General features: G+C 50.0%; 2 protein-coding genes across 7 annotated transcripts; one reads left to right on the forward strand and one right to left on the reverse strand.

Moving 5' to 3' along the window:
• Positions 1 to 5516: 5516 nt before the first annotated feature.
• LOC103625840 (uncharacterized) lies at positions 5517 to 8724 on the reverse strand. 4 transcript variants are annotated; one of them, XM_020537851.2, is made up of 4 exons: positions 7510 to 8724; positions 6080 to 6403; positions 5930 to 5985; positions 5517 to 5828 (listed from the first exon to the last, which is right to left on the reverse strand). In XM_020537851.2, exon 1 carries the CDS (start codon positions 8536 to 8538, stop codon positions 7597 to 7599), a length of 942 nt encoding a protein of 313 aa, XP_020393440.1. In that variant the 5' UTR covers positions 8539 to 8724; the 3' UTR covers positions 5517 to 5828; positions 5930 to 5985; positions 6080 to 6403; positions 7510 to 7596. The 4 variants fall into 4 exon arrangements, with proteins under 4 accessions (XP_020393440.1, XP_020393438.1, XP_020393439.1 ...); XM_020537849.2 differs by having other exon boundaries at positions 6080 to 8724; XM_020537850.2 differs by having other exon boundaries at positions 5521 to 5828; positions 5930 to 6403.
• A 103-nt stretch (positions 8725 to 8827) lies between these two features.
• Positions 8828 to 11898, forward strand: LOC100191920 (uncharacterized). Of its 3 annotated transcripts, none has more exons than XM_020553018.1 (9): positions 8850 to 9303; positions 9411 to 9522; positions 9594 to 9655; positions 9747 to 10605; positions 10708 to 10797; positions 10890 to 10988; positions 11077 to 11136; positions 11228 to 11373; positions 11470 to 11898. In XM_020553018.1, the coding sequence occupies exons 3-9, from the start codon at positions 9597 to 9599 to the stop codon at positions 11555 to 11557; spliced, it is 1401 nt and encodes a 466-aa protein (XP_020408607.1). In that variant the 5' UTR covers positions 8850 to 9303; positions 9411 to 9522; positions 9594 to 9596; the 3' UTR covers positions 11558 to 11898. The 3 variants fall into 3 exon arrangements, with proteins under 3 accessions (XP_008680997.1, XP_020408607.1, NP_001354002.1); NM_001367073.1 differs by having other exon boundaries at positions 9038 to 9303; positions 9411 to 9472; positions 11470 to 11894; XM_008682775.4 differs by lacking the exon at positions 11077 to 11136 and having other exon boundaries at positions 8828 to 9303; positions 9411 to 9472; positions 11470 to 11893.
• The last annotated feature ends 15262 nt before the right edge of the window (positions 11899 to 27160 follow it).

The following is a 27160-nucleotide window of genomic DNA, read 5'->3' on the forward strand; positions in this document are numbered from 1 at the left end:
TCATCACTTCTTCTAAAGACAGTAACACCTGTATCCGTAAAAAGACAGTTGTAACCCATTTTGCATGATTGAGAAATAGAAAGCAAGTTGTAATCTAAAGAATTTACAAGAAAAACATTGGAAATAGAATGGTCAGGTGATATTGCAATTTTACCCAGTCCTTTGACCAAACCTTAATTTCCATCCCCGAATGTGATGGCTCGTTGGGGATCTTGGTTTTTCTCATAGGAGGAGAACATCCTTTTCTCCCCTGTCATGTGGTTTGTGCACCCGCTGTCGATAATCCAACTTGAGCCCCTGGATGCATAAACCTACAAAACAAATTTAGTTCTTGATTTTATGTACCCAAATAGTTTTGGGTCCTTTGACATTAGATACAAGAACTTTGGGTACCCAAACACAAGTCTTGGAGCCCTTGTGTTTGCCCCCAATATATTTGGCAACTACCTTGCCTGATTTGTTAGTTAGCACATAGGAAACATCAAAAGTCTTAAATGAAATATTAGGTTCATTTGATGCAATAGAAGTTTTCTTCTTAGGCAATTTAGCATGGGTTGATTGCCTAGAAGTAGATGCCTCACTCTTATACATAAAAGCATGATTAGGGCTAGAGTGAGACTTCCTAGAGTGAATTCTCCTAATTTTGTGTTCGGGATAACCGATAGGGTATAAAATGTAACCCTCGTTATCCTGAACCATGGGAGCCCTGCACTTAACAAAATTAGACAATCTTTTAGGTGGGGCATTAAGCTTGACATTGTCTCCCTGTTGGAAGCCAATGTCATCCTTAATGCCAGGGCGTCTCCCACTATAAAGCATGCTTCTAGCAAATTTAAATTTTTCATTTTCCAAGTCATGCTCATTGATTTTAGCATTTAATGTAGCTATGTGATCATTTTGTTGTTTAATTAAAGCAAGGTGATCATGAATAGCATCTACATTAACATCTCTACATCTAGTGCAAATAGAAACATGTTCAACGGTAGATGTAGAGGGTTTGCAATCATTTAATTCAATAATCTTAGCATGTAAAATGTCATTCTCATCTCTAAGATTGGAAATAGAAATATTGCAAACATCTAGTTCTAGCCTTAGCAATCAATTTTTCATTCTCATTTCTAAGGCTAGTAAGAGAGGTATTCAACTTATCAATCTTAGCAATCAAATTGGCATTATTATTTCTAAGATTAACAAGAGAATCATCACAAACATTTAAATTCTCAACCTTAGCAATTAATTTAGCATTCTCATTTCTAAGGTTGGAAATAATGTCATGGCAAGTGCTTCGCTCACTAGTTAATTTTTCATTTTTCTCTACCTCCTGAGCATAAGCATTTTTAGTCTTAGCATGCTTTTTGTTTTCTTTGATAAGGAAGTCCTCTTGGCTATCCAAGAGTTCATCCTTCTCATGAATGGCACTAATCAATTCATTTAATTTCTCTTTTTGTTGCATGTTAAGATTGGCAAAAAGAGTAAGCAAGTTATCTTCCTCATCACTAGAATTATCCTCATCACTAGAGGTTGCATATTTAGTGGAGGATCTTGATTTTACCTTCTTCTTCTTGTCGTCCTTCGCCATAAGACACTTGTGGCCGACGTTGGGGAAGAGGAGCCTTTATTGACGGCGATGTTGGCGGCGTCCTCGTCGGAGGAGGAGTCGGTGGAGCTCTCGTCGGAGTCCCACTCCCAGCAAACATGGGCATCGCCGCCCTTCTTCTTGTAGTACCTCTTCTTTTCTCTCCTCTTTCCCTTCTTGTCATCGCCCCTGTCACTATCACTAGATAATGGACATTTTGCAATAAAATGACCGGGCTTACCACACTTGTAGCACACTTTCTTGGAGCGGGGCTTGTAATCTTTCCCCTCCTTTGCTTGAGGATTTGGCGGAAGCTCTTGATGATGAGCACCATTTCCTCATTATCGAGCTTGGAGGAGTCGATGGTGATTCTACTTAGAGTAGAATCTTCTTTCTTCTCCTCCATTGCTTTAAATGCAACGGGTTGTGCTTCGGGTACGGAGGAGGAGGCGCCTTGCTCGATGATCTTCTTGGAGCCTTTGATCATCAATTCAAAGCTCACAAATTTTCCTATTACTTCCTCGGGAGACATTAGTTTATATCTTGGATCACCACGAATTAATTTAACTTGAGTGGGGTTAAGAAATACAAGTGATCTAAGAATAACCTTGACCATCTCATGGTCATCCCACTTGGTGCTCCCGAGGTTGCGCACTTGGTTCACCAAGGTTTTTAGCCGGTTGTACATGGCTTGCGGGTCTTCTCCTTGGTTGAGCATGAAGCGACCGAGCTCCCCCTCGATCGTCTCCCTCTTGGTGATCTTGGTCACCTCGTCTCCTTCGTGCGCCGTTTTGAGCACGTCCCAAATCTCCTTGGCGCTCTTCAATCCTTGCACCTTGTTGTACTCCTCTCGACTTAGAGAGGCAAGGAGTATTGTGGTGGCTTGTGAGTTGAAGTGCAGGATTTGGGCAACTTCGTCCGAGTCATAATCCTCATCCCCTACGGATGGTACCTATACACCAAACTCAACAACGTCCTAAATACTAGTGTGGAGTGAGGTTAGGTGATGCCTCATTTTATCACTCCACATGTTATAATCTTCACCATCAAACATAGGTGGCTTGCCTAATGGGACGGAAAGTAAAGGAGTACGTTTTGAAATACGAGGGTAGCGTAGGGGAATCTTACTAAACTTCTTGCGCTCATGGCGCTTAGAAGTTACGGACGGCGCGTCGGAGCCAGAGGTGGATGGCGACGAAGAATCGGTCTCGTAGTAGACCACCTTCTTCATCTTTTTATTCTTGTCGCCACTCCGATGCGACTTGTGTGAAGGGGATTCCTTCTCCTTCCCCTTGTTGTGGGACTCTCCCGATGGAGCCTTCCCGTGGCTTGTGGTGGGCTTCTCGCCGGTCACCATCTCCTTCTTGGCGTGATCTCCCAACATCACTTCGAGCGGTTAGGCTCTAATGAAGCACCGGGCTATGATACCAATTGAAAGTCGCCTAGAGGGGTGTGAATAGGCAGAATCTGAAAATTTATAAACTTAAGCACGACTACAAGCCGGGGTTAGCGTTAGAAATATAAGCGAGTCCAAAAAAGAGGGCAAAAACAAATCACAAGCAAATAAGAATGGATGATACGGTGATTTGTTTTACCGAGGTTTGGTTCTTGCAAACCTACTCCCCATTGAGGTGGTCACAAAGACCGGGTCTCTTTTAACCCTTTTCCCTCTCTCAAACGGTCACTTAGAACGAGTGAGCTTCTCTTCTCAATCAAATGGGACACTAAGTCCACTACAAGGACCACCTCATAATTGGTGTCTCTTGTTTTGATTACAAGTGTTATGGAAACAAGAATGAGGAAGAAGAAAAGCAATACAAGCGCAAGAGCTCAAAAGAACACAAAAGTCTCTCTCTCTAGTCACTAATTAGTTTGGAGTGATTCCGAACTTGGAAGAGGATTTGATCTCTTTGTTTGTGTCTTGTATTGAATGCTATAGCTCTTGTATGAGGTTTGAAGGCTGAAAACTTGGATGCATTGAAGTGTGGTGGTTGGGGAGTATTTATTGCCCCAACCACCAAAAGAACCGTTGGTGAGGGCTTCTGTCGAATGGCGCACCGGACACTGTCCGGTGCGCCAGCCACATCACCAGGTCGTTGGGTTCTGACCGTTGGAGCTCTAACAATTGGGGCCACCAGACAGTCCGGTGGTGCACCGGACAGGTCCTATAGACTATCTGGTACGCCTTCTGGCGCCTGCTCTGATTTCTGCGCGCGCAGGCGCGCACTGTAGCGCATTTATTGTCCTCTGCAGACGACCGTTGGCGTGAAGTTGCCGTTGCTCCGCTGGCACACCGGACAGTCCGGTGCTACACCAGATAGTCCGGTGAATTATAGCGGAGCGGCCTCCCAAATTCCCGAAGCTGGCAAGTTCAGAGTCGATCTCCCTGGCGCACCGGACACTGTCCGGTGGCGCACCGGACACTCCGGTGCGCCAGACCAGGGCTGCCTTCGGTATATTTTGCTCCTTTGTTTTGAACCCTTTCTTTTATCTTTGTATTGGTTTGTTGTGAACCTTTGTCACCTATAGAACTCATAATCTAGAGCAAACTAGTTAGTCCAATGATTTGTGTTGGGCAGTTCAACCACCAAAATTCATATAGGAAAAGGTTTGACCCTATTTCCCTTTCATCTACTCCAAACTTAGCATAGGATAACATGTACCTAAACCAATTTAATTCATGTGTCTTTGTGTGATACTTTTCTAATTCTATGTGTGTGATACGCTGATATGTTTTGCCGAAGTAAATAATTCTGATGCAAAGCAACGTAACAAGGCTTTTGGTCATGTTGAGTAGACCATGTGTTTTCCTAGGATGATGCCTTAAGGAGGAGGTAGTCACCAAGTAGGATGTTCCTAGGGCCCACAATCTAGTCCCCTCTAAGGTACCAAGAGCCCATGGCGATCGCTGTATATCAATAGAGATGGTGCTATATGATTCATCAATGAGCGAGGCCTTACAGAAGACGAGGCAAGTGTGCCACATTACGCTAGGTTAGGATGGTCATGGCCTCCCTCACCTTATTATTATGGCTCCTCCTCTTCCCACTTATCATTGCCATTCAATATATGCCCTCTTTCACCGCCGACAGCGTGCCCTAAGCACCAAATGCATTATTGTATTGATGATTTCTTTTTTAAAAATATTAGTGTCTCACCCAACTTAGAGGCCAGAGTGTTCAAGGTCATTGCATGAAGTAGATTACAAAACACTGTGGTACAACCTCAACTTCTAATGACAAAAAACATTGATGCAACTACCAAATTAGGACTATGATAAGATAGTAAAAATATGTAATGAGTGCTTTAATGATGAATAAACTTGATTTTTGACTTCTCTATAATGAGTAGCATGTGTAGCATGTGTTGTTGCTGAATAAATCAACTTTATGACATGATATGATGTTTGATAAGGCATGAGATTCAATATTAATACGATTTTCTCATGGTGACGTCAACGATTCTCATCAAGAACTCGTGCTCAAATTAGAACCTTTTCCTTTTTAGTTTTCTATCATCAATCTAGAGCCGCAGTATGTAACTTACAAATCACTACACCTTTAAAACATGAATATCGTCGTGTGTCGTCTCATCAAGCGCTTGCTCCACGTCCCAACGAATCCTCCGCGTGCACGTGCCTAGGAAAAGAAAAAATGGAGGGCGCTAGGGTTCAAACCCTAGTCGTTGGGAAGAAATAACTCATCCTCTATCATTGTAGTGAATGCTCGTTTTATTGTACAGATGATATATATTATATACTAGGTAGGTGCCCATGCGTTGCGACGACACATAAATTGTTGACATTGTTTTTATTGGTGAAATTAAGAAATAGGTAAAGCATAAAAATTTACCCTATTTCTTAATTTTACCAATATCTTGCTTCTGCTGTGATGGTGGAGCAATTCAGCACCAAGGATGACATCTCGTATTTCAGATTGTGTCAGTGCAGAAGTATTAACATTTTTTTATTTGCATAATCAAAGAGAATGAAGTCCCATAGTGCACATACGACGCCAGAGGCTCCCCATCAGTAGGGTCGAAGTAAGGGATTAACTGAGACAAGCCTTTCTAGATAACTCTCACCACTGTAACAGGCCTAGGATTCAAAAAAAGTTTGACCATAGATTATCTAAAAAATAGACCTAATAAAAGCCTTCATGTTGTTGTAAATAGACCTCCCTTCACCAACTACTACAACTATAGTACTGAAGTTATCATCTGCAAGTACCATATATAAATCTTCTTTGGCAACCTGAGACAAGTTGATTGGTTAAGGCGTCAGACACTCTTATAATAGAAACAGGGAAAAGCACGAAGATAACACTACATGAGGTAATATGGTTTCAGATGTACCTCCTCTTCGATGAAACATTAGCGACATGCGTTACAGATTTTTTCAGAAGAATTGCCTATATGCAAAAGGGAACAAAAACTCAAATCATTAAATATCTGAACAAATAAATTACTTGCATAGGTCGAAAAAACAATTGAGTTTTGACGGACTTATCGTGGGTATGAGCTGTGCTGTTCTTTGTGTAAATCACTCTTGCATATAGGCTACATGCAACCAAACAGAGGTAACAGTATCACATCCGCTCCATGATCTGATCATGTTATCAATGATAGAAAAATGCAAAAAAATATAAAAAGAATCTTAGAACCACGAATGAAGCCATTAGCCATGGTTGATCTCCGAACACTTTCTAAAATCAGCGGTTGAATCTTCATCATGACTTATGATTCTCATGATCAAAATCAGCAACTGAATCTTCTTCAGATGACTTATGATTCATCATGCTACAGAATTCAGTATGCTTGGAACATAATCTGCAAGCAGAAGACGGAGGAATCAGGCATGACCAAGCAGCGCAGCAAAATGGAGAGCACCCCACCATTTGGAGATAATATGTCATGTGCACCTGTATACCATTTTTCCACATTATCTACGATAAACTACAAGAAATGCTCTTGTCGAATGAAGTGGGACAAAACTTACATTTGCATTGAAGAGTATCAGTTTCTGAACAACCTCCCAGTGGCCATATTGGCATGCTTGCATCAAATCAGTCTATATAGAATTAGCAAAGCATACACTAAGGTATAACTTCGTCAGCTACTACGCACAAGCTCAATACACTTAGCCTTAGAAATTAACTTTACCTACCCCTTGTAATTCCTAAGGTTGATCTCAACGTGGGATTCAAGCAGCAAAGAGACAATTTGAATATCCAAAGAGCAAACAAATTTGAATGCAAATACTATAGTCACCAACTCTTATGATGATGCTTCTTTAGAAGACAAACAACGTTACCTCATGGTGTCCTTGTGTTGTGTCGTGGCATAATGCAGCGATGAGTTCCTAACACTGAATGTGGAGTATCGGGCAAGGCAAGGGTTGTACTTGAGCAGTGCATGTGCCTCCTGCAGGTCGCCGTCGCGAGCAGCTGAGACAAGCCGCTCACCGGAAGCAGAGCACCCAAAGGAGTTGTCCATGAGGCTGAGGAACCCCGTAGATGCCCAGGAGGAGGCCCTCACAAGTCACGACACAACACCCTTTCTCGCGGGCACACAGGAAAGGAAGACCTCATATCGCCTACCTCCTGATTTTCTCAATCGTTCCACGATCCTGATTTTCTCAATCATTCCACGATGCTACCCCATAGAATGATCATGAGGCAGGCCCCAACGACCAACTACGGCATGAGGGAGTGAATGATCTCTCAAGCTAACAACGTGAAATACCTTATTTTTCCCACAAAAACCAAAAAATAGCAATGAACGCAACAAGGTTGACTCGAAAAAGTCAGGCATAATGCTGCCAAATGGCAACGAGTCCTCCAAACAATTGCAACGAAACATAGACTTTTTCACATTGTGCAGAAATAGAGGGTTCAATGATGCAGTATTGTTTGGGGAAAATCACAAGAACGCACCTTTGGAGCTGTCCAAGATTGTCGGTCTGGAGCGAGCAAAATGGCGCCCAACGACTCGTTGCTCTGAATCAGGCTGATCCCCAACAATTAAAGAGAGAGAAAGAGACCAGAGAGGGAGGGAGATTGACGAGAGGCGAGACAAGCGCGACGGTCGGCTCGAGTCCTCCTCGAGCGTCCACGATTCCAGCAAGGGCGCTGGTGTGTCTTATCTTGAGGCCACGCCGAGGGCGATTTGCAGGAACTAAGCCCTGCGATTTGGGAGAGAACAAGGAAGGCGACCCGAATAATAATGATCTTGATTGGGACCGCGATGTGGAGATGCAGGTGGCGGCCAAAAACCTCCACACCGCGGGGGCGAGCACTGTCTGGATCTCTTCCATCGACAGACGCGTGCGCGGGACAAAGAGGTGCGAAATCCGGGTATGGATAGGCGCGGCGCGCAGTCCTCTCCCCATCGAAGGCATGCACTTTCCATCGACGGCGGCGGGGGCGGGCCTTCCATTGACATCGTAGAATCTGAGAGTGCGCAGCATGTGGGGCGATGAGGAGGGCGCGGACGCGAGATCTGTGGGCGTGGCTGGCGGGTGGATTCAGGCTGGGGCGCGACGCGTGGTCTGGGATGGCTGGCGGAACCTGAGATTGGCGGGCATGGCAAGAGGGGGCGGGGCAAGGTGTAGCCCTGTAGACGTGGAAACCATGGAGGAGGAAGAAGCCACCGCCGCGGATCCCATGGATGATGGGGAGGCAGCAGGAGACTCGGCAGCCGCGGAGCCCATGGAGGACGACGCGCCCACGTCCTCCCCGACTCCCTCCGCGCCGTCGGCCACCGCGGCCGTTGAAGACTCCACCATCGCTAGGCGGTCGTAAGGGAGGGGCATGCCGACATGGGGCGTGGAGGGCGAGGGCGGCGCCATGGATTCCGCGGCGCGGCGAGATTAGCGGGGGGTGGGAAGGACGTGGGCGGAGCCGTGGTGATGGTGGACGCCTACTTTGCTCTCTTATAGAGTAGTAAAGATAATGGTACAACATCGACTTTTGATAAAAATCATTATTGAAGCCACTAATTTAGGAGCGGAACAAGATAGTAAAACATGTAATAAAGATACTTGCTAATTAATTTTTACCAAGTCTGAACCATAAAGCCGTGTAATTACGGTAACGCGGCTAGTTCTCTCGAACCCTGTGAATCATCACCTTCTGATCTACTCCTGCATTTTTACTACCAGCTCCAGTAATCCAGTTCCTTTTGCAGACCTGATGAACTCTGAAGCAGCTCATGCCTACATATAGATGTAATCGCATCGATTTGTCGTGATCATTCAGTTCAAGTTGCAGCTGTTGGCAACGTCTCTGGAGCCGTGGAGCTTCCATGTACCCACACCCATCGTTTTATTTGATAAAAAATAAATAAAAATCCCCACCAATCCCACGCAACGCCGCCGCTCCAACGGCTAGTTTGTCCATCCTGCCGAGTGCCGGCCCTCCACCCGCGATCTCAAATTCATCAATCGCCCGCGCCACCACCCACCAGGCATCATCTCAGCCCAAGCATCGGCACCTCGCCGCCTCCCGCCGCCGCGGCAGCGAGCTCAGCTGCCAGCTCGATCGCCAGCCAGCGGAACCCTCCAGAAAACTCCATGGGGATCCCGTCGAGGCTCCCGGACCACGAGGAGGAGGAGGAATACGACGATGCCTTGTTCTACGAGGACATCCAGGCGCCGAAGTTCGTGGACCTCACCGCGCCCGACGCCGGCCTCCCCGACGACGACCCCGCCTGGTTCTGCCTCCGAGTCGGTAAGTGATCGACCAATCCCCTCGCGAGCCGACACCCCTTCTCGGGTCTTCGCTGCGTCGCGGGTTCTGCGCTAGCTAAGGGTCCTGATCCGTGTCGTGGTACGCAGGTTGCGACCAGAGCCATGAGCAGGTTGACCCGGAGGCCTTGGACAGGAGCTTCTTCGTGCGGGTTTGTCCTCTCGTATAGCCGTATATCTCCGATTGGCTGTGATATCCAATGTTAGTATCAATCAACTTGCGATACAACGGGGACGTCAACGATTGATCGATGGTGTGATGCTAATTCGCAGGTCATGGCGGCGAGAAGCCCCAACGTGCGGCTACAGAAGGTTATCAGCAGGAAAAAACAGAGGTGCCGGCGGCTTCCACTTGAGCTGGATTCTTCATTTGAACTCTACAGTCTTCGATTCAGATTTATATCCCGGATTCTGATTTCGTTGCAGCTCGATGCTGAAATGCCCGCACTCTGCGCCACCGAAGCCTCCGAGGGCTCGGTTCGCGAGGCTGAGCGCGACCACGGAGGCCGCGGAGAAGGCACCGGCGAAACCCAAGCCAAGGGTCCAGCGGATCTGCGCCCTGCGAGCATCCCCGATCCGTATCAAGGCTGAGAGGGTCGAATGTCCCAGCGAGAGGAAGAAGGCACTGACGACGCCGCGGAGCAAGGCCGTCCGGCCGAGCCAGGAACTGTTTCACAGCGTGAAGCACCAGAAGGAACCGTTCACCGCTGCAGCCAGGAAGGGGAAGGTCGTCAAGGCCCTGTTCATGAGCACGCCAAAAAAGGCGCCTGCCCAGACGCCGGCGGCAGACAGGAGCAAGGAGGCGGGGTCCGAGGCATGTTCCAAGCTGAGGAAGCTGAACTTGGCGTGCCGGGAGGTGCCGAGCAGGTACATGTCTCAGCTGAAGAATCCGAAGACTGTCAAGAAAGGGGAAGAGACCACGGTGGCCAAGAGCGAGAAGCGGGGGCAAGAATCCAAGACGAATGCCAAGAAGAAAATCTTAGGACGCTCACTGAAGTGTACCCATGCCGAACCTGATGGGGAGAATCGAAACGGTTGCAGCAGCACTGATGCAGACGAGAACTCATTTGCAGAAATTGCTGCCTCCGATCAGGAGAGGAAGGTGGTGCTGCAGGAATTGAGAATCGAGGTGGATACATCGCGAGCTGACAATTCCAATGACAACAAGGAGAATCTGTCGAGTGCTCCCAGTGAAGAAGCATTGAACAATTCACATTCTGAAAATGGAAACAGACAGTTGGAGAACAATGAGAATGTTCCTCTAAACGAGAATGTTGCTTTGAAGGTAACTACGATTGTGAACTGATGGTACTGAAAAAAGAAGGGGAGCTTTTTACCTGCAGTTAGGATGTGAAGAACCTGACATGCTGTTGTGGATCAAATGCAGGTGGCTAAATTGCAGAGCAAAGTGCATCAAGAGCAAGCAGGAAAGCTCAAGAAAACTACCAACCCTAGGCCATTCAGGCTAAGGACTGATGTGAGTTTCTGCACCCTCCAACTCTCATTGTGCTGCAGGATTAGTTATTAGTAAAAAAAAAGCTTTGCCTCTCACTGGTTCGTTCTTTATAGGAAAGAGGAGTGCTTAAAGAAGCAAAACCAGAGAAAAGGCAGCCGTTCACTGAGAATAATTCCACGGCAGTACTCAAGGATGCAAACAGAGGAGTGACGGTAAGCTCATCAGCTTCCTCTGCCCAGCATTTTCAAGTTTCAACAGCCGGGATCGCTGACTGCTCTGTGTGTTTGCAATACAATGCAGCCAATGGACAAACACACCCATGGCAAGGGACGAGACAAGCCGGCTTGCGGCAAGAAACAGGTGCGCGTTGTTGCTGCCGAATATTTCCAACTCGAATTCAAACAAAGTAGGAGTTCTCATGCTGATCTGTGCTTATAACATATATGTTCAGAAGAAACGAAGCACCCAGATTGTAACGGCTCAGCAGCTCGATGAGTCCAGCTCCAGGCCGGCCGTCAACAGCATCCAATGCAGAGCTGTGAAACCGGAGAGGGTTTCTAGGCTTGCATCATCAACACGTACAGCCAAAACAGCAAGGTTCGCAGGACTCCTTGCTGAATCCAAACAGCGGCTAACATTACGTTCTATCGATGGCAGGCAGACCTGACAGCATTTCGCTTTCCGTTTGCGCAGTGGCCTTATGGCACCTTCTTCCCGGACTGGGAAGAAGAGGAAGGCGGCTACGGTGAAGCTGTCGAGGATCCAAACACCAGCTGCTTGAGCTCGGGCACGGGCAGATCAAGGAGGAAATGAGAAACTGCCGACAACGGTTTTTGTTGTCTGCTCCAGCGACGAGTTCTGTATTTATTACTGCGTCGAATTCGTTTTCCGGATTTTGTGGATTTATGTACACTGATCATTTCTTTCTGCGAGTCGTGTGGTGGAAGTGGAACCCCTCTGCTTTGTTGTACCGCCACCGACCAGATTTCTTCTTCTTTCTGTAGAATGATTCAGAATTTGATTATTTTTCTGTAACTTAATTGAACTGGGGAAAGGAGGCCCGGCCCAACCCATGAAACATTTCAATTTTAGCCGTGGACTAGGATCCATTTCATCTCGCTACCATGTGTTGTTGCCCCTTGAGTCCATGTTCTGGGCTGCATGCGTCCAATTTCCATTTCATGTGGACAAAATCGAAATTTATTACTACTCTATAAGCACCTAATGTAGACCACAGCATGCATCATCGTTCTGCCTTCTATACATCTACACCGTCTGTTTGTCTTTGTTGAATCTGGATTGTCCATTCGTGACTCTGTGTCCGCCAACGACCGCGTGCGTCGCCCCTCGGCCTTCCGCGCCGTGCGAGCAACCCTCCCTCTCGGTCTTTCATCTGCCGCCTCGCCTCCCGAAAATCTCGTCGTGAGATGCGCCTGCGTCCGACCCATTTCTGTACCCTTGCCCTCGCTCAAGCCCCACCCCCCATGGCGCAGGTCCGTGACCACCGCCCCTTCTTCCCCTCCACACCCGTCTTCGAATCTGCGACACCCAGTCCTTCTCGATGTTGGCCGCCATAACTGCACCAACCCCTATGGTGGCCACCCCCATGGCGTCACCTCTGTCCTACCCGGCCTCCACGATCTCTGCATCTGTCGCCGCGTCCATCGAGGAGGAGGACGCCTCAACCTTCCCCGTTTGTATCACGTAGTGACGATGACGGGATCTGGACCAGGTGCCCTCCCCGTGAAAAGCCGGGTAGCGACCCTCCTTTGGCCACGACGGCGGAAGCCTTCCTACTCCGGTCACGGTGGCAACCCCATCTACTACGCCTGTTGGATCTCACCGCGTCGGGGCTTCTCCAAATGTGGTGGCTCAGCGGCAGCAGCACCCCGTTGACTCGCATCACGATCGCAAGGGACACAGTCCATTCGCTCTCCCGGGGCCGCCGGCGGGGGACGCTCGCGTTCGCGGCGAGTGGCTCGCCGCGGCTTCCGCCTTCGGCGGCTACCTAGAAATGGAAGGCCGCGTGCATGGAGGCCAGCCTTTCGGCGTTGTCTTCACGGACTCCGCGATGCCATTGCTACTCAGCATGTATATGCTTCGGTTCGCTGCTCTAGATCGATCTGCCTTGTTGCTACCGATTTTTAAATTCGCCGAGCACTTGACCAACGGCGTGTTTCTGGCTTCCTGCCCTGCCAATGGACTGTGTCTGTGTTTGAATTGAAGCAAGGGGGCGCCGAGTTCTCTCCTCGGCGACATAGAGGCGTATCTGAACCCCATCTCCGGGGAGCTACTCGCGGTCGTGGACCCCAGTCGCGGACCCCGCGCTACGGCTCACCAGATACCTCGCCGTTGCAAAGTTGTTGCTGGTGCTTCAGCGACAGCACCCTCTTGCTCCCATCGGCAGTAGCGGCGATGGCGCCGATTGTGTTCCGGTTTAACCCGCGCAACGCAGATGATATCTTTGTCGAGTTCTTCGGTGGCTCCAGCCGCGCGGCATGGGCGGGGTGGGATGATTGGCATGCGGGCCAGTGGGACAATGTTCTCCTCGTCCATCTTTGGGACGATATATTCGGTGCTCTACGTTCGGTGGCGGCAGCCCGGACGGGCACAGCCTGCACACCGGCGGGCAGGTCGTGAAGCCGACCACCATCGAGCGGAACCTGTCGTGCAACCTAGAGGAGTTGTACAAGGGCATCACCAAGAAGTTGAAGATTTCTAGGGAAATTGTTGACGCAAGTGGGTAAGTGCTTGCTTGCTCTTCTCATCTCGGTCCCAACATTGTTTATTTACTATGTTCATTGATAGTATTTGAAATTGAACTGATGACACCTTGAAATTGCTTCAGCTAACCAGATGGACCAGTCCCTGTCAGATTTATGCTTGGTTAATTTCTGCTATTGGATTCAAGTTGAACTTGCATCAATGTGTAGATCACTCAGTTGAATTGATTGATTTGTATTTGGCCATTTGGGTGTGCAACTGGGCCTCGGCTTCTCCAGATGTGGTGGGTCAACGACAGAGGCACCCTCTTGCTCCCATCGGCGATGGCACCTCCTTCCATCTGCAACAACCCATGGAGGCCGACGACGGTGCATCTGGTGTTTGGAACGACGGTCGCGTGGATGCCCCTTCCCCTCACGGCTGTGCAGTCCACCCTGGCTCACTCCCTGGATGTAGTTGGCGCTCGTTGCGGGTGCTGGTGGACAAGCGGTCGCTCGAGATGGCGGTGGAGGTGGATGCGAGGTGGGAGCCCATGGGGGCTCAGGAGTACTACGACTACTGGCGGGCCATGTACAGCGCCCGCAACAACAGGTGACCGCTCGGGATGGTAGAGGATGCGACTGCAAGGTGACCGCTCGAGATCTATAAATATTGATGTTAGATGTGGTACTAACCTTAGCAAAAAGTAACTCAACACTCCTCCCATTTCCCAACCACGTATAGGACAAAACAGTTAGTGGTATAAAATGGAAATTATGGATGAATTGTTCTTTCTACGCTCATGCTTTTACTCCGTGAATATTATAGGTAAATAGCTATTTTATTCTTTGAATTTATTTTATATTCTGCAGGAACTGTTAGAAGTTTTCTGGAGAAGCAAAAGGACAAAATAGCTGGTATTGTTTTTTGTACTGGGCCATCATCTAACATATAGATATGCAAACGATACTTAATCTGAACCCTAGAATCTGTATTACCTTTTAACTGTTCATCAGCTCCTTATAAGCAATTAAACAATGCAGATTGCTCCCACTGTATTTCCCTCTGGACAAACAGGAGGAAGATATTGTGATAGTAAAGCTCCCTATTGTTGGGGATGAGAATGGTGAGACGGCAATAGATGGAAGGAAAATAAGAATAAGACATTTGCCTGTTGGTGTGGTAGATAGAATAGTGTCTGCAACTATTGTTACTCTTTCTCTTTTCTGATTCTATAGAGGGAGAATTTATTATATCCTTTTTGTTCATATTAATTAGCTTGAATTTTATTTTTATGTTCCTATTTGTGCAGGTAAATATATTTAAGTTGTTATCATTCTTGTTTTCTGAAAGAAATATCCTTATTCAGTGAGATGACTGTTCTTTTTCTAGCGATTCATTTGTCGTCTAAGTCATTTGTTACAAGTTCTTTATCTCATTGTTGTTTGATTTACATGGTATCTTGTATTGACTACATTTAGTTGTAGATCTTTATCTTCCAATATTTGTTCTTTGACCCACTTTCTCTGGTTATTCTACAAGGGTTATTTCAAATTGGATTCATACTTGGATCCTTCGTTTATGTCAATAATTAAAGATCCTGATCTATGGTGCAAGGAGATGGGAAAATTTGCTCATGCTCAAAAGGGATTTAATTATGCTAGGTAATTGGATATGGGGATCTAGGTTGCCATTCATTATCTGCAGCATAGGAATACTCAATTCATTTACGATACCTCGCTAAAACAAATTCTCTTAATCTTTTAGAGATTGCTGAAATTATGTTATGATCTTATACTTCTTGTTTGTGCTTAATTTCTACTACTTCTTAAGACACTTGTGCTTAATCTCAACTACTTCTTAAGACACTACTGTAGGTGTCCACATTTTTTTGGGTGCACTGTTCTGCCGATCCGCTCACCCACCGCCCGTCAAGCAAGGTTGTCGCAGATCCCCCACCCTCCTCCCCCTCTGCTCCCCACCATCAACGTTGATGCCATGCTCCTCTCCCCTCCCGACCTCTCCCTCCCACGCCGCGCAGCGCCCCTCTCGATATGCCGCCCTGCTTCCTCCTCTCCTCTCGATCCATCTGCCATCCCATCCTCGCTCTGCCTGTTGCCCCTCGCTTCCTCTTTGGCTCTTCACCCCTTCGATCCGCCGCCCGTGCTTCTTCCTCACTCCGTCCCGTCCCCACTCCATCCTGTCGACCTGCCTCCTCGCGTCTGTGCCTGTCTTCGGCCTCCGGAGCCATATCCGCGTTGGCCTCCACCTACGCACCCGCCTCTGGCCTTAAGAGCTCCTCCCGTGTCTGCCTTTAGAGATCTGCTACCTCCACATCGGTGTCTAGGGCTCCTCCATTGCCTAGATCTACTAGAGTGAGTGAGCCTACAGAGCTGACCTCATCCAGGCTCCAGTTCCACCCCACAGTCATCGTCCTCTGTTGCTCTACGTTTCATGCTTCTCACCTCCTCTCCTCAATCTCATCAACTGTGCTGAAGGAGACAGCTGAAAGTATTTCCGTCTCATCAACTGTGCTAAAGGAGGAGGAAAACACCTCACTTGTTGAAGGAAGCAGTGGAGACCTGGAGGAAGATCGTTTGGAGTCTGCAGCTACTAATCTTCAGCCTGGCAGTGACACTTGCATTGTAAGTTATAATTATTGCTCTTTTAGTATTATGCTTAGTTGTTCCTCATCCAATATTATTTATTATTTATACGTTATCAATGTAAAATTATTAAGAGATTATCCGCATGACTACAGGCAAGGGAAGAGTTGCTGGATCAGAAGGATCTGGTGAAACTGCAAGCTGTTATCCGTGGACATCTAGAGGCGGCCCATGCCTCACGGCCAAAGCAAATCAGATGAGATTTTTTTGGTCTTGCGTGGTTCTTTTTAATCTGCTCACATGATACTTCTTATTCATTGCCATCCAATTTGGTTAATTGCCCTCAGTTGAATTGGTTCCTTTGCCATTTTACTTAGGAGGATAAAAGAAGACACTACCTTGGCACATGCCTATTGCCACAATGGACAAAAGAAGATTAGTGTTGTGTGAGATTTTTTTCATTCCTTTGATCTATTGCATGCTATTTGTACCCCAATCGACAAAATAGATTAGACTCAATTCAGGAGCAAATCACAAGTCCTGTTCACAATCCAATTCACTATGGCTAAAATATCAAACTTATGCTCCTTGAGGTTTGTTTTTTCCTGATCTTCCTTTAATATTTGATGACTGATGGACTGGTGAGTTCATGATCTGCTTCATGCTTTTCCTTTTATATATGGTCACTACCTCACTGGTTAGTTCATGATCTGCTTCATGCTTTGCCTATACATGTATTTATGGAGCTGCTTCTGGTCATATGTGTAGTGGATCACTTCTCTTGGTAACTAGCTAGATCATCTCTTGTTTTTGTTTTAAATTTGAAAATTAACTTCAGATTTGCAGAACAAATGGATGGAGTTGTTCCCTTCAATCGTGTCCAAGGCAAGAACCATTTAGGTCATAAAACCCTACGATAGGGGCCACGAGGGCTCATCTTCGCCACTGCCCCTACTCTATTTTTTTGCTTATTTGCATTTCTAAATTCCATTCAGATAATAATTGTGAAAGCAATCATGTCTTCACTTTTTTTATCTAGGTTCATTGAGATTAGATTACAATTACAGTATCAATAATGTCTTTGTTTGATGAATAGTTAACTAAATAATTTGCCATCCCCTACGATAGGGGCCACGAGGGCTCATCTTTGCCACTGCCCCTACTCTATTTTTTTTGCTTATTTGCATTTCTAAATTCCATCCAGATAATAATTGTGAAGGCAATCATGTCTTCACTTTTTTATCTAGGTTCATTGAGATTAGATTACAATTACGGTATCAATAATGTATTTGTTTGATGAATAGTTAGCTAAATAATTTGCCATCCCTCAAACATCCTTTATTCTACTTACAAGTTAATAGTATTCTTCCTGGCTCGATTCAGGAGGTCTCTAACTGTGTCTATCAGAATGAGGTGCACCACACTGCTAGGGAGTGAACACAGGTCTTGCAGGATGTAGCTTCTGACCCAAATCTTCTTAGAACCAAGACTGCCTGTTGTAATATCTATGGGCATGGAGTGATGGAGAGACTGTTTTCTTCCAGGTCTTTTTCTTGTCCTGTTTTGTCGCATTTTCATGTGATATTGTTATGCAATCTGAATGACTTGTTAGAAAAATTAAGTAGAATTGTATGCCAAAAAGTTTTGTACCTTGTTGATGTTAATGTTGGATATTGCTACCCTTTCTTTTTGGCATTATCTATCCTAAATGTCGAGGTGTGCATCTCTTTCTGTGTTCTTCAAATTATCATGCTAAAATGAAACAACTTTGGTTCACATTCAGTATCTTGGACTCTTGGTCAATGAATGTGATGTTAAAATGTTTGAACCTGCAGTGCTTTGTTGTCTGTCCTGAATCCTGGCTGCTATATGACTTGTGCCAAAATCCATCTCTTTTTATGATTTGCAGCTACTAGATAAACCCTTGGTTCACATATTCTCAGTTGTGTGTGTTTTTAGTTTCACAGTTCAAAAACACTTATCAAGAAACAACACGACACAACTAGACAGTTCTCTCTATTTTTTGATTCACAGTTGTCTGCACTGAATTCTTAGTGTTTTCAGATTTAAAATTCACAAACCCATCAAGATATAAAACTGTCCAGAAATCAGTTGCACATACAACTATTTGTCTAGAAACACAGAGAACTAAGATTATGTCTAGAAACACAGATAATTTAGTTGCACAGACAACTATTTGTCCAGAAACATAGAGAACTAAGAACATGTCCACAAACACAGAGAAATCAGTTGCACAGACAACTATTTTGTCCAGAAACATTTTTTAGTTTGCCACACTAATGAACACAGATTCTGTTTTCAACCATAGTTCCAATACAACAACAACAGAGTTTAGTTCCACCAGTGCCAGTCGGTATTATTTCACATCTTTGCTGGCGAGCAATATACACCAAAAAATTATTTTACTGTGATTGTTGCCTTACATTTTGTGTTGTTTCACAAAACAAGTTTAGCAGCTTCCAGTATGATGATGTCAATAGGCAACTACTTGCTCTTCCGGCTACAACTTGTTCTTTGAGCTATTTGAATGAATACATTATGTTGTCGTTATGTCTAAAATATTATTATTTGGTTTCTTTATGAGCACATTACAGGATGGGAGGACTACGTTGGATCTAAGTATATGCTTTGGAAGGGATTTCAATTCATATGATCTTGCAAACAAACGTATTCCAGCAAATAGAGGAGCGTGAATCTTATCGTTCAAATGATTGTTCATTTTTTGTTTTGTGTAGTTTCTCGGTCCAAGTTTTTGTTCTCTTCGTCCGACGTTATTTGTTGTCTTTTTTTGAGATTTCACTACTTGTTTTTGCTCTTGTTTTGGTCTTTCTTAGTACTGACCCTGTCATTATTTTCAGGCCGATTATATATCCAGGTATGGACTTGACGTTTAATGCCACACCTGCTCCAGGAGAGCAGACAACCTTCAAGTGGGTCATTGATCATGGGTGTAAAATGGTATGGTTACCATTGTTGATATTTTATCTCTGGTTAAATTGCTTCCTTAGTACATCCATAACTATTTAATGTTTTCTTTGAGGGATAACTATTTTATTGTTGATATGCTTTTGTATATATCTTGTATGAAAACTGAATGACTTCAGAAGTCTAGCCAATAATGAAATGGCTTCTTTGTACATATCTCCTAATATGCAAATGGTTTTCATAGGTTTATGTAAGAACTTTCAAAGTAGAAAATATGGCTAGCAGTCATTCATCACATGAACACGATCTCAGTGCTCTGTTTTGACTCATTTGCAGGTATTTAAAACTAAATCCAAAGTATAAAAAGATCACTGGTGAGGAGTATGTCTCTCTCAGGCTTCAACTGTCTCGGAGGTTTAGTGAAACTTGGCACTATCGTTCAAACATCTTTCAAGTTCATGATATATGATAAGTCAAATGGAAAGCACAAGGAGCAGAGGTAAAGTAGCAAATTAGGGTTCTCCACTTCAACCTTGACTCGATGATTGGAGCGGCAAGTTGATGGTCGAGCATAACACCTGCTACCACGTCCCATGAGGCACTCTACTTCGCTACGAGGGTTGGTGGTCCCGTGCCGAGGAGGGAGACTGTTGTGCACCCTCCATTGTCACCATGTAAAGTATTATTAAGCTATTAATTACATTGGCCCAAGGATTTTATTTTTGATTAAAATCATTCTACACGGGCAAGGTGTGAGAAATGGATTCAGGACGATGAAGGACGGTCCAAGGAGTCAAAAACATCATGGTGGCTAAACTGGCTCATTGATCGCATCTTAGTCTCTTACTCAATAATTATTCCAATGTTCCATGAGCCATAATGCCATGAAACTTCTGTGCGCTTGTACATTTCCTTTTTCTTCTAGAAATCATACCGGAATGCTATTTCTAGAGGGTTTTAAATATGTCGACTTATCTTGATGGTATTATAAGATTTGGAACATGTTTCAACAATTACACCATTTATTGTTCTGAATTTTTAACTTCCGTGACAACGTACGGGCACATACCTATATTATTTATGAACTCGTCACTTGAGAATTGATCTGTAATTTCTAGACATGTATATCTGTCGGCGTTTCGAGACCGGGGGGTCCCTAAGCCGACGAGTGAGTGTGCCGCGTGCCCCAGCCCAGATGGGTCAAGCGCGTGGGCGAGCGCGAAGGGGGGAAAGCGAGGTGGCCGGAGACGGACGTGAGAGAGGTGGAAATCCCGCGGCCTTCGTGTTCGTCCCGCGCCCAGGTCGGGTGCGCTTGCAGTAGGGGGTTACAAGCGTCCACGCGGGTGAGGGAAGCGAGCGGCCCCAAGAGAGCGCCTGTCCCCGTCCTCGTCCTCGCGCGGCCAACCTTCTCTAAGAAGGCCCTGGTCCTTCCTTTTATAGGCGTAAGGAGAGGATCCAGGTGTACAATGGGGGTGTAGCAGAGTGCTACGTGTCTAGCGGGGGGAGAGCTAGTGCCCTAAGTACATGCTAATGTGGCAGCCGGAGAGATCTTGGCACCCTGCTGGCGTGATGTCGTGGCTGTCGGAGGAGCAACGGAGCCTGGCGGAGGGACAGCTGTTGGAACGGTTGTGTCCTTGCTGACGTCGCCCTGCTTTCGTAAGAGAGCTGAGAGCCGCCGTCGTCACGGGGCTAGCGGGGCGCCATCATTGCCTATCTGGCGGAGCTAGCCAGATGGGACACCGGTCTTGTTTTCTGCGGCCCGAGTCGGCTCGGGGTAGGGTGATGATGGCGCTCCCTATCGACGTGGCTGGCCTGTGCCCTAGGTTGGGCGACGTGGAGGCTCCTCCGAAGCCGGAGTCGAGTCTGTCTTCCATGGCCGAGGCCGAGCCCGAGCCCCTGGGTCGGGCGAAGCGGAGTTCGTCGTCTTCCGGGGCCTTAGCCCGAGTCCAAACCCTGGGTCGGGCGGAGCGGAGTTCGTCGTCTTCCGGGGCCTTAGCCCGAGTCCGAGCCCTGGGTCGGGCGGAGCGGAGTTCGTCGTCTTTCGGGGCCTTAGCCCGAGTCCGAGCCCTGGGTCGGGCGGAGCGGAGTTCGTCGTCTTCCGGGGCCTTAGCCCGGGTCCGAGCCCTGGGTCGGGCGGAGCGGAGTTCGTCGTCTTCCGGGGCCTTAGCCCGAGTCCGAGCCCTAGGTCGGGCGAAGCTTCCCATGGCACCTTTGGCAGGGCCTGGCTTCCTTTGCGTTAAATGCTCCTGCGGCTTGGCCGGTCGGTGCGGCGATTTAGTCAGGGTTGCTTCTTAGCGTAGGCAAGGCCTCGGGCGAGCCGGAGACGTGTTCGCCGTCAAAGGGGGGCCTCGGGCGAGACGGAAACCCCTCGGGGTCGGCTGCCATTGCCCGAGGCTAGGCTCGGGCGAGGCGTGATCGAGTCGCTCGTACGGACTGATCCCTGACTTAATCGCACCCATCAGGCCTCTGCAGCTTTATGCTGATGGGGGTTACCAGCTGAGAATTAGGCGTCTTGAGGGTACCCCTAATTATGGTCCCCGACAGTAGCCCCCGAGCCTCGAAGGGAGTGTTAGCACTCGCTTGGAGGCTTTTGTCGCACTTTTTTGCAAGGGGGCCAGCCTTTCTCGGTTGCGTTCTGTTCTGGTGGGTGCGCGCGAGCGCACCCGCCGGGTGTAGCCCCCGAGGCCTCGGAGGAGTGGTTTCACTCCTTCGAGGTCTTAATGCCTTGCGTAACGCTTCAGCAGGTCTGGTTGTTCCCTCATGCGAACTAGCCGTAGCCCGGGTGCATGGTCGGGGCCCAAGTTTTCGGGCTGGTACGTTGACGCTGTCAACAATTTGGCCGGAGCCGGGTCTGCGAGAGCAGCCCCCGAGCCTCTGCACAGGGCGAGAGGACGATCAGGGACAGACTCGACTTTTTTACGTACGCCCCTACGTCGCCTTTCCGCAAGGAGGAGGGGGAGAGCGCCATGCTACCCTCGATGGGCACCGAACATGGTGTCTTCGGTGAGCTGCAAGCGGGTAATCCGAGTGGACGTCCGTGCCCCGTTCGTTAGGGGTCGGCTAGGGGCCCAGAGGCACGCCCAAAAGTACCTGCGGGTGATCTGCCGGACCCGGTCCCCTGGCGACGGGGTCCGAGGGCTCGATGCCTCCCTCTGATGGGATTCTGTTGCAAGATCGCTTCCGCTGGTCTCGGAAATGTCCTAGGGTACCTCGGGAGCGCAGCCCGAGCCTTGGTTATGTATCGAACGTACCCCTGGTCATCCCTTGCTCGGCGTCTGGGGCGACTGTGAACCCTTCGGGGGCCAGCCTTCGAACCCCTGATCAGTAATGGGCACGGAGCCCGAGTAGCCTGAGGCGGCCGTGGAACCCTTCGGGGGGCCGGCCTTCGAACCTCTGACCAGTAGTGGGTGTAGGGCCCACACGATCTGAGGCGGCTGTTGAACCCTTCGGGGGGCCAGCCTTCGAACCCCTGACCAGTAAGGAGGCTCGGAGCCTGGTTCCTTCATGGGGAAGGATCCCTTTCGGGGTATCCCCCTTTCCTGGTCCCTGTTGCAAGAGATAGAGAAAGAGGAAGGAAGAAAAAAGGATACGAAACCGAACGACGCGGCGTACCTTTTTTGGCGCGGTTGTTTCGGCGAAGGCGAAGCGTCGCCCGCTTTTCCTGCCAGAAGCGCCGCCTGTCCCGCCGCAGAGTTAATGCGATGGGGCGAGTAGCTGGCGGGGCTGCCGTTGCGCGTGCGCGGGCCGTTCGAGGAACGGATCACGGGCGCGTTGTCTTCACGCTGTAAGAGGGGGCTCTCTCGCTGCCCCCGGATGGGACGTGAGCTTGGCTGACGACGTGACCGCTGCTCTCGCGCGCCTGCCACCGTCATTACTGTCGGCCCTCCTTTGGCCGCGTTGGCCGCCGCGTCAGGCTGGCGCCGCTGGGTCGCGCGCTGGGTCGCCTCGAGTCACGGTGTTGGTTCCGCAATCGAGGAGGCGCGGTGGTGGCGCAGGCGAGGCAGTTGCTCGCATGCAGCATCTGGCGTGCTGGTTGCGCGACGCGTGGGCCTGGGCCTCCATGCTGGCGTGTCGGGAGTCGGAGAAGTGCGTCCACTTGGCGCGGTTGCATGCCGCCTGCATGGCTGCCCGCCTCTTTCGCCCGTTGGTCTGGGCAAAGGTGGAGGATCACTTGTAACCGCTGGGCGGTTGCGCGCATCACGCACGGCGGTTTGGCTTCTCCTGCTCGGAGCCGGTCTGTATGACATGCGGGACCCAGCCCCCGCGCCGCAGGGGAGGGCTTTGAAGCGTGTTGGAGAAGACTTAGCCCGTGACGGTTGGGAGCGCAAGCAGGGAGAGTCGCCTTTAAAAGGAGGGCGACCCCTTTCGTAAGGCGACCATGTCTTCTCACTCCCTTATGCGCCGCGCCTTTCCACCTTCCAAACCCCCGGATGGGGGGAGACCATCGTCTTTTCGCCTCATCGTTGGAGGAAAGCAACTCCGTGGGAGTTGGTACCTTTGAGCCATCGTTCGGCTTCAAGGATTTTCATCATGCAGCCCGGTTGCTCCCCTCCGCTGGCGGTCGCCCGAGACGGTGACCACCAGCTCGTGGGTGGGGAGGAGCAAGCCGGGCTGCGATCTTGGTCCCACCCTCAGCTTCAAGGATGTTCATCATCCTCGCTGGGGTGGGTGTCGGGCTGAGCCGGCGCTCTACCTCCCGCGCGGGTCCGTGGGCCATCCTCTCCCGCGGCATCTGAGGGAGAGGGCGCTCACTGGCCCTGCGGGCGGCCCGGACTTCGACAACGCGGGGCTGGTCGACGGCAGGCGTCGTCACCTCCAGCGTGTCGGGTTCGTTGACTTGGCTCCCGGCGGCCCCTTCTGTCGGAGGGCGGCCGCCGCGCCGTGTACACGGGAGGACCACCCTAGATGCCGCGCGCTGCTAGAGCGGCGTTCGTGTTCTGGGGTGGTCCTGCCTTGGCACTGGGATGGCGCCTTCACGTGGAGGCCGGTGCCCCGCTCGCCTGGGAGGATTTGAGTGGGGATCTGCCGGAGGGCTGGTGGGCCCTGACGTCGGCGCCGAGGCGGAGGCGGCTCGAGAAGTCCCTGTCGCCGACGGGATCACCGCCACCATCCACGCTTCGGGCCTCCGGCTCTTTGTACTTGTCCTCGCCCCTCGAGCGTCGGCGTGGGGGAGGGCAAGATTGCAGCAGTGCCTACCCTGAGGCCCGCGCTGCTGCAGTTCGGCCATCCGGAGTGGGGGCCATTGTCGTCGTAGTCAGAGCGGGCGGCGGCGAGCCGCTCGTCAGTCTTCTGTCGCTCCGCAGGCCTTCCCCCGTGGAGCGGGGCTGTTCGTACCTGCGGAGGAGGGAACCGGAGTTCCGTTTTGTAATGGCACTTCGAATGCCAGGGTTTTTTGTTCATTGCGGCTTTCGGGGCCTGAACGTGTATGTAATTACGGCACAGAGCCGCGTTTTTTCCTCATGTTCGAGCACTAAGACTCGTCTGTTGATTATCTGAATCGCTTCACCAAGCATGAGTCGCCTCGTGTCAAGGTGACGAGTGAGGTATCCGTATCCCGAAGGCGTAGGAATCCCTCGGCTCGGTCGGCCTTGCTGCTTACGTGTACTCCGTCGCTTCCAGGACCCACTTTTCGAAGTAGTCAAAAAGCACGAAAGATATTCTGGTAAAAGAGATCTTTTTTTCGAGGAAAATTTTGACGCAGAGGGGGTTTCCCCCCTTTTAGCCCCCGAGGGAGGGTCGGGCTTTGCCGAGGCGAGACCGACCCTTCCTTGTTGACTAAACTTTGTGTGGGTGCGAGGTTTATGAACGACTTGAAAACATCTTAAGGGTAAAAGCGACGTAGCTGTTGGATGTTCCAAGCGTTGCCGTAGACCTCGCCTTGGCTGTTGGCCAGCCTGTACGTTCCGGGCTTCAGAACTTTGGCGATGACGAATGGCCCCTCCCAGGGGGGCGTGAGCTTATGCCTCCTTCCGGGCGTCTTGCCGCAGCCGAAGCACCAGGTCGCCCACCTGGAGGTCCCGGGGTCGGACCCCTCGGGCGTGGTAGCGTCGCAGGGATTGCTGATACCGCGCCGAGTGTAGTAAGGCCCTGTCCCGAGCCTCTCCCAGCTGGTCCAGCGAGTCTTCTCGGCTAGCTTTGTTGCTTTGCTCGTCGTAGGCCCTTGTCCTCGGGGAGCCGTATTCCAGGTCAGTGGGCAAGACGGCCTCGGCCCCGTAGACCAGGAAGAACGGCGTGAAACCCGTGGCCCGGCTTGGTGTTGTCCTCAGGCTCCAGACCACCGAGGGAGTTCCTTCATCCATCGCTTGCCGAACTTGTTGAGGTCGTTGTGAATCCGAGGCTTGAGCCCTTGTAGAATCATGCCGTTGGCACGCTCTACCTGCCCATTCGACATGGGATGAGCCACGGCGGCCCAGTCCACCCGGATGTGGTGATCCTCGCAAAAATCTAAGAATTTTTTGCCGGTGAACTGGGTGCCATTGTCGGTGATGATGGAGTTTGGGACCCCGAAGCGATGGATGATGTTGGTGAAGAACGCCACCGCCTGCTCGGACCTGATGCTGTTCAGGGGTCGGACCTCGATCCACTTGGAGAATTTGTCGACGGCGACCAGCAGGTGCGTGTAGCCCTCGGGCGTCTTCTGCAAGGGACCGACGAGGTCCAGTCCCCACACAGCAAAGGGCCAGGTGATAGGTATCGTTTGCAGAGCCTGAGCGGGCCGGTGGGTCTGCTTCGCATAGAATTGACACCCTCCGCAGGTGCGGACAATTCTAGTAGCGTCGGCCACCGCCGTTGGCCAGTAGAAGCCTTGCCGGAAAGCGTTCCCGACGAGGGCTCGAGGCGTTGCATGATGGCCACAAGCCCCCGAGTGTATCTCTTGCAGGAGTTCCTGACCCTCGGCGATGGAGATGCATCGCTGGAGGATGCCCGAGGGGCTGCGGTGGTAGAGCTCCTTCTCATCGCCCAGCAAGACGAACGACTTGGCGCGTCGCGCTACCCGCCGAGCCTCGGCTCGGTCGAGGGGTAGCTCTCCTTGTCGAAGATATTGCAGGTACGGGGTTTGCCAGTTTCGGTCAGGCGTGGCCCCGCTTCGCTCCTCCTCGATGCGCAGCGCCTCGCCCTCGGGGGCCGAGGGTACCTCGGGCTGAACCGAGGGTACCTCGGGCTGGACCGAGGGTACCTCGGGCTTGGGCGTGCCGTTGATCTTGACGGAGGGTTGGTGCAGATCCCGGGAGAAGACGTCCGGGGGAACCGTCGTCTGCCCCGAGGCTATTTTTGCCAGCTTGTCCGCAGTCTCGTTGTAGCGCCGAGCGATGTGGTTAAGCTCGAGCCCATAGAACTTGTCTTCCAGGCGCCGAACCTCATCGCAGTAGGCCTCCATCTTCGGGTCGCGGCAGTGGGAGTTCTTCATGACTTGGTCGATAACGAGCTGCGAGTCGCCGCGAGCGTCGAGGCATCGGACCCCTAGCTCGATGGCGATTCGCAATCCGTTGATTAGAGCTTCGTACTCGGCCACGTTGTTGGACGCCGGGAAATGGAGGCGTAGCACGTAGCGTAGGTGTTTCCCGAGGGGCGAGATGAAGAGCAGACCCGCGCCGGCTCCCGTCTTCATTAGCGACCCGTCGAAAAACATGGTCCAGAGCTCCGGTTGGATCGGAGTCGTTGGTAGCTGGGTGTCGACCCATTCGGCTATGAAGTCAGCCAAGACCTGGGACTTGATGGCCTTCCGAGGCGCGAACGAGATGGTCTCGCCCATGATTTCCACCGCCCACTTCGCAATCCTGCCCGAGGCCTCTCGGCACTGGATGATCTCCCCTAGGGGGAAGGATGACACCACAGTTATCGGGTGAGACTCGAAGTAGTGTCGCAACTTCCGCCTCGTCAGGACCACTGCATACAGTAGCTTCTGAACTTGGGGGTAGCGGATCTTGGTTTCGGACAGTACCTCGCTGACGAAGTAAACTGGCCTCTGAACGGGCAACGCATGCCCCTCTTCTTGCCTCTCGACCACAATCGCGGCGCTAACCACCTGAGTGGTCGCGGCGACGTAGACCAAGAGGGCTTCTCCATCAGCTGGGGGTACCAGGATAGGCGCCGTTGTAAGAAGCGTCTTCAGGTTCCCGAGAGCTTCC

This window comes from Zea mays, chromosome 5, assembly GCF_902167145.1.
Source record: "Zea mays cultivar B73 chromosome 5, Zm-B73-REFERENCE-NAM-5.0, whole genome shotgun sequence".
Classification (NCBI taxonomy): Eukaryota; Viridiplantae; Streptophyta; class Magnoliopsida; order Poales; family Poaceae; genus Zea; species Zea mays.

Bases quoted from the DNA above. Each gene is read 5' to 3' on its own strand.
- LOC103625840 (XM_020537851.2), bottom strand. From the start codon at position 8,538: ATGTTGTACCATTATCTTTACTACTCTATAAGAGAGCAAAGTAGGCGT.
- LOC100191920 (NM_001367073.1), top strand. From the start codon at position 9,147: ATGGGGATCCCGTCGAGGCTCCCGGACCACGAGGAGGAGGAGGAATAC. The intron at 10,606-10,707 runs GTAACTACGATT...GATCAAATGCAG, and splicing joins ACGAGAATGTTGCTTTGAAG to GTGGCTAAATTGCAGAGCAA. The intron at 10,798-10,889 runs GTGAGTTTCTGC...CGTTCTTTATAG, and splicing joins CATTCAGGCTAAGGACTGAT to GAAAGAGGAGTGCTTAAAGA.